Source organism: Silurus meridionalis, chromosome 10 (genome assembly GCF_014805685.1).
Source record: "Silurus meridionalis isolate SWU-2019-XX chromosome 10, ASM1480568v1, whole genome shotgun sequence".
NCBI classification, from domain to species: Eukaryota; Metazoa; Chordata; class Actinopteri; order Siluriformes; family Siluridae; genus Silurus; species Silurus meridionalis.
The window spans coordinates 4,942,143-4,959,981 of NC_060893.1; the positions used below are offsets into that span (position 1 = coordinate 4,942,143).

The following is a 17,839-nucleotide window of genomic DNA, read 5'->3' on the forward strand; positions in this document are numbered from 1 at the left end:
GTTTCTGCAAAGGAGAATGAGAGAAACTTCCCAAAAATAGGTGCCAATCTTGTAGCATCAAACTCAAAAAGCCTTGAGGCTGTAATTGGTGCCAAAAGTGCTTCAACAAAGTATTGAATGCTTAACTGTAACATAGTGTAACATAACAAAATGTGGAAAAAGTGAAGCGTTGTTAATATTTTTCCGGATGAGCTTTATATAATAAGTTACATCTGCACTTAAATAAATTTTAAGAATTTGATATGACCTCGAACTGGCTTAATTATATAAAATGTTACAAACAAACAAATTAACAAACTAATAAAAAAACAAATAAATAAATATTATTTAAAATAGCATTAAAAGTAGCTTTTCAAGTTGCTTTAATCAAGTAAAAAAAAAAAATTAATCAGTCAGATTTATTCCGGATTAAATAAATAAATTTGTAACTGTGATAGTTGCCAAGTAGACTTGGAAACAACGGGAAAGACAAATGATAAAATGATTTTATAGTAAGACTATTTATAATCTTTTTATGTTTTATGTCTCTATTTATGTTTACAATCACTGTACTAACTATGACATGTTCATCTTACTCTAGAACCTGAACAACAGGAAAACTTTGGTTGATGGTCTGATTGTAGAAGGCAACATAAAGATTGTGCTATCATTTCAACTGTTTTGACAAAACAACGTTTGAGAATCCAGACTACTGAGTACTACTGAGTACTCTGTGTGTGTGTGTGTGTGTGTGTGTGTGTGTGTGTGTGTGTGTGTGTGTGTGTGTGCGGGTGTGCGTGTGTAAGAGAAAGATGTGCTTAAATGAGCCAGTCAAAACACTCGATCTGTATTAGATAGTGTGGATACTATCATAGAGGAAGATTCAAAAGAACATCCAGATATCAGAACATCCGAAGGAGCTTAGTCTGAGACACACACACACACACAAACACACACACACACACACACACACACACACACACGCACACATACTCACTCACTCACTTCCACACTCACCCTATCTTCGAGCCTGATCAGCCTGGCTCCAATAGTGTGGTACTCCTTGTCCACTCCTTTTTCTGTAACGAAAACAAAAAACATATATAAACATTTTACGTTGTTATTTAGTGGATTTTTAAATGTTCACCTTCCCAAAGTTGCCAGATTATACAAGTAGTTAGAAGAAATGTTTGGGTTGAAGCTTACATAATTTGCATTAAATAGGCACATTTTTGAAATTCAGAATACAGAGGCAAAATCTGACCCTGATGATTTTCTGACTAAAGGATCTTGAAAACAAATGAACTTTGGATTAGTGATACAAAAATGTAATATAAAAATTGTACTAAATGCATCTGTGACCATCGGCTCCACACAGGTCTCATTAAACTAATCAGAGGATTTGAAATGAATGTAAACATGGCTGCTGAAATAATCCAGTCCTGTCCTGAATTTGTCTGTTTTCATGTGTACACTGTGTATTAGTGCTCCTCTTTATTTTGATGATTGTTAGCGCATGGTTTATAAAAGAACAATTTCCATACTGGGTGTCTGATCCCATATAAATACAGCACGCCTTTTCACTATTAAATAACATAATCAAAGCCTAAAATTCATCCAAATGAATGGAAATCCCATTTACTTTAGCAAGGCTTTAGGTGTATCTATGTATATTGAATGTTTTTACCTCTGCACTTGTTTTTCTGCTTCTGCTTGTTTCTAATAGTAAAGATGTCGAACTACTGTAGTAAAAAAAGAAGCCCAATTTTGGTCTAAACCATTGTTTTGGTGTAGGGAAGATTGGAGACTTTTTCCGGGTGAAAGGAATAATGAACCAACATGTCTGCAGCCTATTGGAACTGATTTCAACATACTGTACAATAAGACAATGAATAAATCCTATTGAAATTCTCTGGGATAAACTGGATGATCTATTTCAAGACACCATTGAAATTACGGTGTTCAACATTCACATAGTTTTCAAATATATATTCAGTTTTTTTGTGTTACAGCTAGTATAAAGCCATCTTTATCTTTACAACAGCAGAGTAGACTGTTTTGGCCAAGGTGTAAGGTATTTCACCACATAAAAATGTTTGTTGTTGTAGAAACACCCCATATATGTCATATTTAGTCTGCAGAGACAATGTATAGACATCTGTGTAAACTTTATTGACACTTTCAAGGTCATTGAGGATGTGGTAGTAATGATATGTACCTGGCAGGAACATTCCTGGCTTTCCCAACGTGTGGTCCATCCTAGTAAAGGAAAACAGCAGGAAACAATGAAATATGCATTGATTGTTTCAGAACGCTAATGCCCCTCTCAACACTCCCCCCCTCCTCCTCTTTCCCTTTCCCAAGCCCCCTCCCAACAGCTCTACAGAAAGATGTGAAAGGAAAGCTACAGTTGTTGTTGGGGGTGTTGTTGTTGTCTCACCGTCTCTGCAGCTCTTTAATGCGGACCATCATGTTTAGGTGGCCCTGGGAATACTGCTCGATCACGTCTCGCACGTCGTATGGTTTCCTCGCTTGCTGTCCAGCATGAAGACAAAGTGTGGATGAAAGCTAGCGTCCCTCAGGGCCTCCAACTTCCACGCTTTGTTACCATGACAGTGTTATTCAACAAGTTAACCAGAAATGCGCCTGATTAAGTGCAAGTGCCCAGACGAAAACAAAACAATGCGAGGCGTTCGGGTTTTGCATTCTCCTTAAATGCGCTGCGAATACAACAATACCCACTCTAAAGCAAACCCCCATGTTTGATGATGTGGAATATTAAAATGTAGCTGTGAAATGAATCATTAGTTCCTGTATAATATGTAGGATGTATAAATGATAGAAAAATATTTTATGCTCAAATATGAATGAAAAATGTGTGTACCTGAAATTTTCGTCTAGCTACAAAATATTGCATTCTCCGTATGACCTTGATTGCAGATCGATGCGCATGAGTAAGCCTGGAAAACACACACATAAACACACACATTTGGTTTTGTCTCTTTTCTTCTAGTAATTCTGTCCACAAGTTGTGGTCAAATCAACAGTGAATGAATGAGTCAATGGAAAATCTTTTGGCTGTGTGAGAATGTGTGTGTGAGTCAGAGGTAAAAAAAAAAAAAAAAAAAACTTGAGTAAAAGTATAGATACCTTATACTGCAAAACTTACTCTAAGTTGAAAAGTCACAGAATTTTAATATGACCTGAGAAAAAGTCTTAGAGTATCTAATTTAATAGTTTTTGAGCATTTGATTCAAATTGAGCATAGGCTCCAAGATGTACTAGTCCTCAACACCAAGACACATGTTAGTAAAAGCCAAAAACAGTTGATTTTGAGGTTTTATTTCCTAATACACAAATCAAATTATCCACCTCAACACTGCATTAACCAAACATTAACATAAAACAAAGATCAACAAGTTGGTAAAAAAAAAAAAAAACTTGAGTAAAAGTATAGATACCTTATACTGCAAAACTTACTCTAAGTTGAAAAGTCACAGAATTTTAATATGACCTGAGAAAAAGTCTTAGAGTATCTAATTTAATAGTTTTTGAGCATTTGATTCAAATTGAGCATAGGCTCCAAGATGTACTAGTCCTCAACACCAAGACACATGTTAGTAAAAGCCAAAAACAGTTGATTTTTAAGGTTTTATTTCCTAATACACAAATCAAATTATCCACCTCAACACTGCATTAACCAAACATTAACATAAAACAAAGATCAACAAGTTGGTAAAAAAAAAAAAAAGACAAAGTAGTAAATCAAGTTTTTTCAAAAAGTTATCTTTAATTGACAAATAAAATTTATAGGATCATGTCACAAATTAGAAGAACCATTGGTAATCAATGGACAAATAAAATAAAAGTAAATAATTGAAGATACCGTAATTTCCGGACTATAAAGCGCACCCACTGAATTTGACAAAGATTTTTATTTTAAACATAAATAAGCCGCACCTGTCTACATTGAAACTGATGAACTTTACACAGGCTTTAACGAAAGACAGTGTCTGTTACACGGTGTAACGGGTGAAATATGTTGCGCTTCCTTGAGGAGCATAGCGGTATTTTGGGAATAGCCTGGTGCCGCATTTTTTCCCCTATTACTGCATGTGTGCAAGACAGAGGAATATGTTCTTATTATTTTCTGATGCTTATTTCTAAGTTTCTTTGACTAACCCGTAACGCTGTTGCCAAGAAAAATAAAAAAGCACAAGTTTTGGAAACCTGTCTGTGCTTATATGATTTCTGTTACAACTGGAGTTAGCGAGCTCTTACTTCACCCAGACTCAACGTGTTACACGGCTTGTATCTAAACAGTAGCCGACCAAAGTCATTGTTTGCTGTCTTCCTCCTTCCTTTTACAACTATTTCTCTCAGGAGTTTATCTTTTGGCATCGTCGTGCGTTTAAAAAAAACTTTTTTTCTCCCAATGCCGTGCAGCTCAGAACACAGGTGAGGTGCGTTTTTTCGTTTCCGTTCGGAAATTTCATTGGTCTAATGTTATGGGGTTCAGTTTTTTGGCTTGAAGTTTGTGAAACCGGGAAAAACCCAGAAAAATTAATAAACAAGCCAAATCGTTGTTTAAGCCGCGGGGTTCAAAACGTGTGAAAAAAGTAGCGGCTTATAGTCCGAAAAATACGGTAAATAAAAAAACTAATATTTAAAGCTGACTGTGATTTGATGCACATCTCAGTGTCAGAAAGTGAAAATATTTTTTATCAACTTTAACAAAATGCTGGTTCTCAAAGTATTTGTAAATGATTCTAATTGAAAAATTGGCTCAGAGGCCACTAAGGTTGAACCTTGACAACATCTTAGCAGGGGTGCAAAATATAATTGGTAACAGTCATTGTCCTTTAAAACAAAGTGGAGTCAAAAGTACATATATTGAATCATGAACGTAGTTGAGTAGAGAGAAAAAGTTGCTTATTTCTTTGAAATGCAGTAAAGGTAGAAAGCAGTTACAGTAAAAAAAAAATTGCTTACAGTAACAAAGTACATTTACTTAAATACTTTACACCACTGGTGTGTATGTATCTTACATAATAACCCCCCAAAATTTTTTTTACATTAGTGTCAGTTCAAAATCCCACATTTTCATTCCAGCCCCTCATCATTTGTATTCCTGCGTGTCCATTTTATGTTAAAAATGAGACGTTGGTTTTGTTTCATCCTGATTAAAGCAGATATTTCTCTTATCAGTGACACAAAGCCCCATGATAGTGAGATTCTTCTAATGTCTGCCTCGAAATATCTCCTACTTCAAAGTCTTGTGGTTCTCCTGGCTTCTGTGTTATAAATATGTGCAAACAGAAAAGGGAAGGCTAAGAGACGTAAGAAGAAAAGGAAAAGTGAGTGGAAGAGGAAAAATAGGTTCAAAGCAGGATTGTTTTAGGCCTCTGATCATGCACAAAACAAAATTGTACATCACAAACGTCTGGCTCAGAAGAATGTTGCCGCACCCTGTTCTCTCTCACACATACCTACACCTGCATGCACAAACACCCCCCCCATACACACATATACAAAACCCGCCTGCACATAAACAATGCCATTTCATAAAGTTTCCTTCATCTTTACCACAAAAGACAGACCGCATATTTGTGAGTCTCATGTCATCTCTGTCTAGATGAGCCACTGTGTGTTGTCATTGGGAAGCTCGACACGACGAAAATCGACTCCATGTGCCGCATGGTTTCGTGTACAGTAACTCCGCCAGGACACTTGTTTGCTTTTGATTGCTGCTCTAATTCTATCTTCAGCCCGCTCTCTTTCATGGTGTCAGCAGTCAGAGGCAGAGTGGAGCTCTTAATTAGAGGAAGGGACAGAGCTACAAACACAGTGAGGGGACCCACACTTACACACACACACACACATGCACATCAAAGACTTATCTTATTCCATCTGTCCTTCTTATTTTTTACCTTTATTTTCCTTTGTCCCAGTCCCCTATTATGTCTTTTTTGTTCGCTATCTTTCTGTTAATCAGTTTATCAAACATCCAGAGTGAGGCCTATTTTTAACCCTCTATTATATATAATATATATACACATATTCAATTTAGTTCAATCAATTTTTCCTTAAAGACGGCTTTTAACAATTGACATAAAGAGATAAGAGATAAAGAGGTTATAAAGGAATGTAGAATTGTCCTAGTGCCTTTGTTCCTAATCATTTTATAACCCCAAGTTTAAAGAACGTTGAGATGCTGGATAAAATGTAAAAAAAACAATGCAATGATTTGGAAACCTCATAAACCCATATTTTATTCACAATAAAACATAGAAAACATATCACAAATTTCAACTGAGAAATTATACCATTTTAAGAAAAAACAGAAGGTAATTTTAAAATTGATGGCAGTAACACATCTCAAAAAAGTTGAGACAGAAACAACAAAAGGCTGGGAAAGTAAATGGTACTAACAAGAAAGACCTGCAAGAACATTTCCCAACTAATGAGGTTAATTGTCAACAGGTCAGTAACATGGTTGGGTATTAAAAAGAGCATCTTAGATAGTCAGAGACTCTCAGATGGAAAGATGGAAAGAGGAAAGAAATTTACCAATCTGTAAAAAGCTGAATCTACAAATGTTTATCAATGCAAAATTTCAAAGACTTTAAGTATATAATTTACAAAACACAATATCATCAAAATATTTTAAGAATCTGTGTAAATCTCTGTGCGCAAGGGACAAGGACAAAAATCAATATTGGATGCCCTTGTTCTTTGGGCTCTCAGATGACACTGTGTTAAAAATAGGCATGCTCCTGTAATAGGCATCACTGAAAGCTCAGGAATGCTGAAAGAAAATCACTGTCTGTAAACACAGTTCGCCATATCATCCAAAAATGCAAGGTAAAGCTGTATTATGCAAAGAAAAAGCCATATATAAACATAATTAAAAAAAAGTCTTCTCTGGGCAAAAGCTCATGAAAAAGTATCTGTGGCAAAGTGGAAAACTCTTCTGTGTTTAGATGAACAAAATTAGACATTCTTTTTGGCAACCACGAGGGCCGCATCCTCCATACTAAAGAGTTGAGAAACTTTCCGGCATGTTATCAGCATTCAGTTCATAAGCCTGCATCTCTTATGGTATGGGGAGAATAAGTGCCTATGGAATGGACAGCTTGCACATCTGGAAAGTCTCCATCAATGCTGAAAGATACATCCAGGTTTTATAGCAGTATATGTTTCCATCAGACAATATCTTTTTCGAGGAAGACCTTGATTATTTTAGCAGGACCATGTAAAACTGCAGACTGCATCATGACAACAGCATGGCTTTGTAGTGGCTTTCACCAATTGGAAATATTTAGTGCATCTTAAAACAAAAAATACAACAAAGAAAACCCAGTACTGTTGAGCAGTCAAAATCCAATATCAGGCAAGAATAGGACAACATTAAAATTATGTCCTCAACTGTGAGTTATACTAATATTTGCTCATAAATAAATTAACATGCAGACATAATGTATTCACTCCTCACATCTAGAACACTCACTGTGCAATTAGCTGGCTATGATGTTCCTAATAAAACATGAGCATGGAGGTATCAGTGGGTTTTTCCACTTTGTAGCTCAAATACAGAGGTTTATCGAACACAGCAGTGGATATTTAAGCAGGTTACACTGCTCTGTGATGCAGCAGGAGCAACAGTTTGAAAAGATTTAGAGGCCACCTTTCCCAGATGCTAGCTGTGTGAACAGGAATGTAAGCTAATGGATAAGCTATTGGTTGGATTCTCCAAGCTAAAATGGGGGTTGGTGAAAATGCAAAGCAAATAATTTCACAATTTCCTAATGCCATAAGCAGATAAAACCAGAATAAGTAATTTTTGCAGCAATACACATGAACAACTTTCGATGTGGTTCCTTGATGGCTATTTTCAGTTATAATTTAAAATCTCCTCTGTGATTTTGCCTGCTCAGATTTGTTGTGTTGTGATATCGAACATGTATGATCAAACTCTTAATATGATCAAACTCTTGATGTCGCCCAAATGAGGACGGGTTCTTGAATCTGGTTCCTCCAAAGGTTTTTTCCTCATAACATCTAAGGGAGTTTTTCCTTGTCACAGTCACCACGGCTGCTTATCAGGGATAAATGCACACCATTCACCTTGACTGTTGATTTCAGTGAAGCTGCTTTGAGACAATGTCTGTTGTGAAAAGCGCTATAGAAATAAACTTGACTTGACTTGACTTGACATGTAGGCAGATAAAAATATACATGACAATACTTTCACAGCAACGCAATTCCAGCAGGGGTTCCCTAAACACAAATGTTAACCATATGTGCTATGAAGTCAATGCATTTAATGAGACAATGTCTCAAAAAACAAAATATGCTCATTATTACCATCTCAGATGCATGTTTTCCAATGTTGATTCCTATTTTAATACACTTTTACTTTTTTACTTGATTTGAATGTTTTAAGCAGCCCATAATAACTATTAAATTATACCCTTAAATACACTGCATAAGTAATTACTGGTTTATGCTTCATTAGAATTGCACAATAGGGTCATTAAAAAGGAACAGTGAAAAGAAAAATAGCAATAACAATTTTTTAGATGGGTAGGACAAATTGTAAATGTCTGTCCAACATGGACTCAAGCAGTAAACAGCATGGAGTAAAGGCAAAGCATTTTTTATTGTTGTCTGTTCAAATAAAATGTGTGTTGCATTTTGGTTTGGGATTTACTGACCAGGATGGATGGGAAACAATTAGTTGGAATAGTATGCTATATAATATTCCCTGTTAAATAGCTACACTGTGTAGACAAAGGTTTATAAACACCTGGCCATAAGATTTATGTGTGTTTTTGGATCCCATTCCACATTTAGGCCCCATTTAATTTTATCATGACCTCCAATCTTCTACAGGTGGATTAGGCATGTTGGATTTGGCAGAAACAAATAGACTTATTATGTTCCTAAACTAGAGTTCCTATACAAAATTGGAGGCAAAAAAATTGTATAGAGTCTCTTTGACTGCAATAACATTACATTTTCCCTTCACTTGTACTACGAGACCCAACATGACACAAAGCCAGCTCCATGTAGATATGCTTTAAGTGAGTTAGAGTGGAAGATCTTCTGCTAAAGAGCTCTGACCTCAAACCTATTGAACAACTTTGGGATGAATTGGAACGCTGACCAGAATCCCCAGGTCTCTTCACGTCACCTACATCAGTACCCGACTTTACTAACACCCTTGTAGCTGAATGCAATCTCACAAATCTTCACAAGCACACTCTAAAATCTAGTGGAACAGCTTCCCACTGATTTGATTGGTTAAATGGAGTTCCATGATCGGTATCACTCACAGCATCTCTGTTCCCCATGCAAAATATTTCACCTCCTAGCTTAAAACTATTCATACAGTAGGCATTTTACATCATCAGCAGATATGGCAAACGATATGGTATTGAACTATTGACCTCATATATTAAAGCGTATCAGAAGATAATTGGCTAATTAGTTATAAAGTGATTTATTTCCATTAGCAAAGCAACTATAAGGAAAACATTTGTCCATATTTTGTGTCCAAAATAACACTTGACAGTTTGTTGTTTATACAACTTTTGTATAAAAGCAGTATTTCACTCGCAATCACGTGGTTATAATTAATATCATCTATAGTCGAATCAAGACCAGGCTGATAATCAGTATGACTTTACTTTTGCTTGTGCAACATTCCCTGCATGTTTAATAGAGCCTCATATAGCAAGTTCTGTAGATAATCTAATTTTAATTGTAATGTCTGCTATGTACAGGAAAAACTATTTTCATAGTAATGCAGATTTTCATGTTAAATGCCAATACAATGCATTAAAACACTAGGGGGTGTAAACTTTTAAACAGGATGATTGTATAAATGATCACATATAAATCTACCTTACGACGCTACCGTTGATATTCACATGTTTTGTGGGGAAAAAAATCAATCATCCAATAATCCTGTTCAAATATTAGACATCCCCAGGGTCTATCAAATAATTTGCAGTTCCTGGAGATTTCCTTTCACAAAGAACAATTGATGATTGATGATGGATTATTACAAAACATAAAAATGGTTCTTGTTCATCCAGGTAGCAACACAGTATTAATCAACTGTATGTAAAATTTTCCACTGGCTCATTTGTATAAATTCGGTTATTACTGTGTATTGAGGACTATATTGTAAAACATCTGCTGTGTGAAATAGTCATATTATAGGCATAATACGAAACAAGTAAAAGGAAAATAAAAATTATTTTATGATTCCTATAATTTTTTTATTGCTATTAACATATTCTTCTCTGCTAACAAATTCCGTGAGGCGTACGTAAAGTTATGACCTCAACTGTACACGTCGGACTTTAATAAGTAAACTTCATCATTATTTTCAGCTTTTACATACATCCGTCATTGTGAAAGCGTTTATGTCAAAAGTATTGGGACACCCGATTTTTGGGTTGAGCCGTATTTGGTTCGTTCCCAAAACTGTTACCACAAAATTGTATAGGATGCCGTTGGATACTGTAGGATTCAATTTTTCCTTCACTTGAATTAGAATTAAAGGCCATTCCAGGTTGATCATGCTCTTGTGCACAAAACAAGCTCCATGAAGATGCGGTTTACATGGGTAGGTGTTAAGTGGCCTGCTATCGAGCTCTGACCCCAAATCTATTGAACAGCTTTGGAAGGAATTGGAACGCTGACTGCACCCCAGGCCTCCTCACCTCACCTACATCACTGCCTGAAAAACTCCAAAATCTGGTAGACAAAATCCATCTTCCTGGAAGAGTGGCGGTTACAATACGAGCAAATTGGCACTAAATGTGGAACGGGATAATTCTAGAAAAGCACTTATGAATCTAATGGTCATGTGTCCACAAACTTTTGTCCTTATAGTGTATGTTGGTTTTTTGATGCATTTGACAGTGAAGTGGAAGTTCACGGTAAAATGCAAAAACACAGAAAAGTAACTGCAGCTTTAAAACAGAAGCAGCTTTAAACAGGACAGTGATGTGTGTGTGTGTGTGTTAATGTGTGGGCGTGTGGGTGGGTGTGCTACGTTAGTGCACACTATTTTTAGCATGTGTTACAATTGAGAAAAGAACATGGGGAAAAAGAAAGCAGCCTGGCTAGATAGGTTTTAATTTGGCAGAGCAGTGAACAGAAGTGAACTGACAAGGGGAAGGAGCAAAAGATCAGATGAGAAAAAGAGAGAGCTTAAGGGGAATGAAGATGTCCGAGGCGGTCTTGCGAAACAAACACACATGCAAACTCACACGATAGTCACATTCACACTTGTACAGTACAGTGCAGCAGTACTATGTGTGAACAGTGTGTTCATGTGTGAAATACACTTATGATAAGATTGCATTTCCTTTCACTCGATATCCTGAAACAATACTGGCATCAAGACAGAATTGAGGTTATAGTGGAAAACAGGGGGGGAGGGGTAGAGCTGAGTGTACAGCTGAGGACAGCCCTGTGGTTTTGAGTGTACAATTACAGATAAGTAAGATACACCAGGCCTCAGCCAAAGTGCAAATGCTGGAGATCATGTTTCATATATTTGTCATTTGGAATTCAAATTTATATATATATATATATATATATATATATATATATATATATATATATATATAAAAAACCCGGGTAAATGAGCAAAAGGGCTAGGGAGGGGAAAGTCCCTTTCTCTTTCAAAGATGGAAAAAAAAATAAGTTTTTGGCATTTGTATCGTTATAGTAAGAGTATTTCGGACTCAGTCATAGGAAAACCACAGATTGATATGAAATGAAGCTGTAAGCTAACTGTAACAGCCCCATAGTGTAGCTCCACGCAGCCAATCAGAGTCATGTAATGTCAGGTGAATACACAGAATGTCAAACCCCATAATTTGGGCTAATATACATCTTTGCTAATATCTTTCAGGCCAATTATAGCAACGTTTTCTAACTGTGCCATCTGTGGCCTTTGTTACAGACAAGCATACACTGCAAAATCTCCTCATCTAGTCAAGACTACAAACTTATTTCTTTCGACAAAAATCTTGTTGATCTTATTTTAAGAACAAAATACTATGCAAAAGCAGATTGTTTAGGGTTATTATGATTGTTTTAAGATGATTTATGTTTTTTTCTTACTTACTATAGCTTAAAGTTAGTTATTTTAGCTGCAAATCGAGCTTAATTACGATCAGAGACATCTTTTGCGGCCTTTTTTTTGGTTTTAAGGTCACCTAGTATACAATGTTCAATAATCACATGTAGGACTTCTTTATTAGTATTATTATTTCCAAATGCTCATTTGATGTTTACACTTGTTTAGTTTACATTTATTTACAACCTAATAACAAATTATAAAACTCTGGCGTATTGTCACCACACGCTTTCCTAACATTATCCAGTAATCACACATTTTTTTTATAATGTTTTATGCTGCAATAAATATTTTGAGAAGCAGCCAGTAAAGATTTTGATTGTAACTATTGTGTGTTACAAGACATTCGAATAAATAACATGTTGACAATACGCATGTATGCGTGATCTTGATTTTAATAGTGATCTTGTTTTTAGTTTAAATGCCTTGGTCTAATTTACGACAGAATATATAATTATGACGAGTCTTAAATTAAAAGAAATTCTTTTGTTTTGTAGCACTGGTTTTAAGATCTTTTCACGCAAATTACGAAAAGCAAACTTTAAAAAAAAATTATTAACAAGATAGTTTTAAGTAAATTAGACTACATCGACTGCTTGGAATTAGTTTGTAATGCTTATTTAAAAAAGAAATAATTTTGCTCTATTTTTTTAACACTTAGACATGTTTTCTTATTTGAAGAAATATTATAAAGTGTAATTATCTCACTGTATAATTTGACTTGTTTTTAGTCCGTATCTTCTTAAATAACACTTTTATTTCCAATATTTAGACGGTTATTTTTTTGCAGTGTAGTAAACATGAATAAAATGGATTATTTATCTTTTTTTCATTTAAATTTATTATAGGAAAAATATCTCTAGGTTATGTATGTAACCCTAGTTCCCTGAGGGAACAAAACGCTGCGTCAAAATGCTTTGGGAATGTGCCCGAGTGTTCACGTTCTAAAATAAAGTGTGCAATCAGTCAAAAATTAGCCGCTGGCCGTCACCAGCGGGGTAATGACACGACCAGAAAGTATAAAATGCATATGAAGTGAGGCAGCACTGCAGGGACGCCGGAGGTGTGGCATAGAGATGCAGCGTCTCGTTCCCTCAGGGAATTAGGGTAACCTAGAGACGATGCCTTTCAGGAATTGTCTGTATTGTCTGTATTGTCTTGTATAGTCTGTTTTTGTCTTGTCGTGTCTGTTTTGTCTTGTATAGGTTTTATTTATGTCTGTACTTTTGAGAGTAACAAACAGCTGGAACCAAATTCCTTGTGTGTGTCAACACACTTGGCCAATAAACCTGATTCTGATGATTCTGATTCTGATTCTGAACTCGAGCTGCATCAAAACGCTTTGGGAACGATTGTTCAATCATGCCAGACTGACAAGTCCCTGCCTAGTGTGTCTCTGTTAAACACAGATAGAGGAAGACAGAGAGGCCAGGAGTGGCACTGCGGTCCAAGTTAAAGAACCGCACAAAGGTCAGCGGAGTGGACCAACCCGCAGAGTAACATATGTCTTGACAGGGAACTCCAGAGGACCAAGATTTTGAGGCATATATGTATAGATGATAGATGGATAGATGGCCAACAAGAACACGGTCTTGATGCCTCCAAGATACCTCGGCTAGAGGCACGAAGGGGGGCTCAGTCAGAGCCCACAATATGACGGCCAGGTCCCACCCAGGTACTCTAGGTCGTACTGGGGGCCTCAGCCTCTGAGTGCTGCAAAGAAAACGCGTTACCATAGGAAATCCAGCACTGAGCCAACCGGGCAGTGGACTGGATCCAGGTGGTGCTCACACCACAAGCAGAACAGACGCCACCTGGTGTTGAACGACCTCCTTGTGGAGGGAGCTTAGAGTGGAGAATGGTCTCTACTACCTCTGTAAAGAGCGTGACGGGAAAGGCATACAGACGCAGCCTTAGCTACGCCTGAGCCATGGTGTCCAGCCCCAGTGGGAGTAAGGAAGAACCAGAGGGGACAGTGCAACGCCTCTCGAGACAGATCCACCTGGGCTTTTCAGATTTTCTCCCAAACCTGCTCCACCACGTCGGGGTGGAGCCGCCATTCCCCCAGGCTCAATCCCTGCCTTGACAGGGTGTCTGTTGCCTAGTTCAACTGACCCAGGATGTGAACTTCTCTGATTGAGAGGAGTTTCCCCTGAGCCCAAAGGAGGATTTGTTGTGCCAACACTGTGTAACACTGGACACAGCTGCCATAAACCCTAGCAGTTTTTGGAACTGCTTGACAGTCAGAGGCTGGCCTTCTTTGCCCTTCCTGACAGCTGTAAGGATGACCACAATGCGGGCAGGGGAAAGCTGCATGTTTAAAGTAGTCGAATCCCATATGACACCGAGATAGGTGGTTCTCTCTAATGGAGTAAGCATTCCTCCCGGCGTTCAGCCAAAACCCCAACACCTTTATGTCGGCAAGAACGACATCTTGATGCCGGACCACCAACTGCTCTGATTGAGCTAAGATCAACCGATCGTTGATGTATCTGAGGATGCAGATGCCCTGGGACCAGAGCCGCATCCACACATTTTGTAAAGGTACAGGGCGAGAGAGCAAGGCCAAATGGAAGAACATAATATTGGTAAGCTTCGGCCCCGAAAGCGAACCTCAGGAACTTCCTGTGAGAAGGTAGAATAGATACATGAAAGTACGCATCCTTTAGATCTACCCTGACAAACCAGTCCTCAGATCTGATTTGAAGCACGACCTGCTTGAGGGTCAGCATCTTGAACCTGAGTCTTATAAGAGAGTGGCTCAGCTGTCGTAGATCAAAGATAGATCGCAACCCTTCATACTTTTTGGGAACTATAAAGTACTGGCTGTAAAAATAAAATAGGGCAGAGGAGACCCAAACTGAATCGAGTAGCCTCGCTCTACAGTGTGCAGGACCCATTAAGACACCCATTAAAACAACTTGACCAAAAGTGCCTTAAGAATACCAGTCTCTCAAAACTGACCTCTGGTGTGCCTAAAGCCAGGGCAGTGGCCTGAAATGACTATAGGGGTCTCAAGGGAGGCGGCGTGATCTCCTAGACCACTACGATGCCAGGTCTTGTCCCTGTCAGGACATTTTTGTCCAAGCCTTCCAGTTAAAGATGACAGTCCTCAGATCTGTCACCTCACTAGGGTTTGATGGCAAGCAGCCCAATGTGAGCAACGTGGAACGCTGGAACACCGCCGCCTGTTTCTTATTCTCCTGAACTTTTTCGATCACCGAGCTTACGACCGTGGAGGCCGAAGAGGTGAGAAGAGGTTAGTGGGTGTCCAGCAGTACAGCCTATCTCTTACAGAGTGAGCCACAGGTGCCACACCAGGGCAGCTATAGACCAGCCAATGGTCCTAGTGGTTTCTTTAGTCGCTCTAAGAGCGTGAAGTTCAGAAAATAGCTGCCCGGGGCCTCATACCCATGCCTTATACCAATGCCTCATACCCATGTTTCTCCTGCATCATAATGTGGGAATACACAATGGAACTGGGGGGTAAAAGGGCATGCTGAAAAAGGCTTAACCCATGACCTGGACCCGTCGGGAAAGAAAGGAAGACCCCCACACGGAGGTTGTGACACGGGTGCTCGTCTAGTTTACTGGATGAGCATTTTCTGCTCATGAGCCGGCCAAGTTATATCGAGCTTGGCAACGGTACATGTTACGACCTCCATAAGCTCCTCGACTTCGGTATCACAGAAAGCGGCCCCGCCCCCACCTCCTTAGAGAAAGAGAGGCGGAGCTGCATGCGCTTGTTGCAGGGGGAAGAATCCGCTGAAAGGCGTGCTTCCGAAGCTTGAGAGCAAGCGCTGGACCGTGCAGGTGAGGTTGGAGATAGGGATAAGCCCGTTTCAAAACACTCTGCAAGGTCCAGCTGCAAACCCCAGGAGCTGGCACGACGCTCTGCCTTAGCAAGAGCGGGGCCAGAACCACTAGGGCACCCTCCTCAAAAAGTGCCCAGCGGGAGCGGAGCAAGCTCAAAGACATTCAAGCACGATGAGCGTAAGCTGCCGCTGCCTCACTCCATATGCCTTTTATCCTTCTTGGCCATGACGTCACCCCACCAGTCACGGCCAGCATCCAAATTTTGACTGATTACACACATTATTTCAGAGCGTGAACACTTGTGCGTGTTTGAATCAACTTGAGTTCCTGACAGGGAACACAATGTCTAATCATCTTACAAATTAGACAAATGGATGCATGACAGTTCAGTAATCTTTGCTTTTTACAGATTTATATTTACTGTTTGCTGTTCAGAAGAAATCTCAGTGCATTATAATCTTTTCTAACAAACTAAAAAATACAATCAAAGCACAGTTCCAGTTATTCTTCTAGATAATATTTTTTTCATCATAGTTGAATCAAGCCAGAAGATGTTCATATCAAGCCTATCTCTACTCTTATCTCTTAACATATTGGATGTGAGCTACATGCAAATAATATTTTCAAGGCATAATCAGAGTATTTTAAAGACATTTACCTGATGCATGATATAAACATTTTGTATTAAATTCATTTAAAGCAGAGAAAATGCGACAATAAGATTTTAAACGTTTATATATTTTAGCTTTTTTATCTTTTAGCAAGAACAGAGTCACTTAGTGTAGTGTTAAAAATACAGATGATAACTGTTATATAAGAAAACAAAGTCACTTAGTGTAGTGTTAAAAATACAGATGATAACTGTTATATAAAAAAAAAATGAAATCGACAATTTATCATATACAACTTTGGTAGAGTTATGTTTTTAAATGCCTATAACATAACAATAGTCGGTTACATTCTAGAGCACTGGGTTGCTGATTGCATGCATTCAGACTTACACACACTTTGGGTGAAGGACACATTTTAACCTGAGGGTCATTTTCCTGAAGTCTGGAGTTAGAGCATTTGCTAAGCCTGTGCATGCCCATACATGTACTTTACTGTCATATAAACATATGTTTGAACTCAGGGAAATAATTTTTTTATTATTTATGTAAAGATTGCAGATTGACTCACTTGACTACAGAAAGAAATTTCACAGTCCAAAGGGAAAAAAGGGAGGGCAAGAAGGGGAAAAAAAGAGAAAGATGATCCAAATGTTTTTTTATGGGCAACAAGGATGGATTTGGGAAAATGGCCCCTTTAGGGTTCCACTGTGACCTCAGTAAGAAGACGCCTCTGTGACCTTCTGAACCAGGGCTGTATATAACTGTTGGAGAAGGTTTTTTCCTTTTTTTTATGTCTATATGCAAATATATGACCAGCAAAGCAGTCAAAGAGTTAAATTTAGTAAACTTTGGGCAATTCATACATCCATCTTCAATAAAAACATGTGAACAATGAAGACAGTCAACTTTAAATCTGCACACTACACCTTGTCAATTCGGAGTTCATTTGATCTCAGTGGTACACATGATCTTTCCTGCAACACAAATCGTGGAGAAAAAAATCTTTACCCAAAAGTACGATTTCAGTAAAGCATTGCTTAATTCATTTTGCTAAATGAAATGTTGAATAAAGACCAGCTATTGTTAAATATGTAAGAAAAACAACAAATATATACACATCACATGGAACATTACAAATGTAGAAATGCCATCATTCTCTGCCATGATCTATTAATTTTGGCCCTTACAGTTTCTGTTACTTCACAATTGGCATCAAACACACTTGCAATTTACATTAATGGAATTTGACAAATGTAATTATCCAGAG

General features: G+C 37.9%; 1 protein-coding gene across 1 annotated transcript in view; it reads right to left on the reverse strand.

Annotated features, from left to right (window-relative positions):
• The window catches only part of kcnq1.2 (potassium voltage-gated channel, KQT-like subfamily, member 1.2), a 147,348-nt gene that overhangs the window by 46,594 nt on the left and 82,915 nt on the right, over nt 1–17,839 (reverse strand). Inside the window, exons 13-16 of the mRNA XM_046858676.1 lie at nt 2,864–2,939; nt 2,420–2,514; nt 2,198–2,238; nt 997–1,058 (exon numbers count right to left, since the gene is read on the reverse strand). Coding sequence (XP_046714632.1) covers nt 997–1,058; nt 2,198–2,238; nt 2,420–2,514; nt 2,864–2,939 — 274 coding nt within the window. The remainder of the gene's footprint in view (nt 1–996; nt 1,059–2,197; nt 2,239–2,419; nt 2,515–2,863; nt 2,940–17,839) is intronic.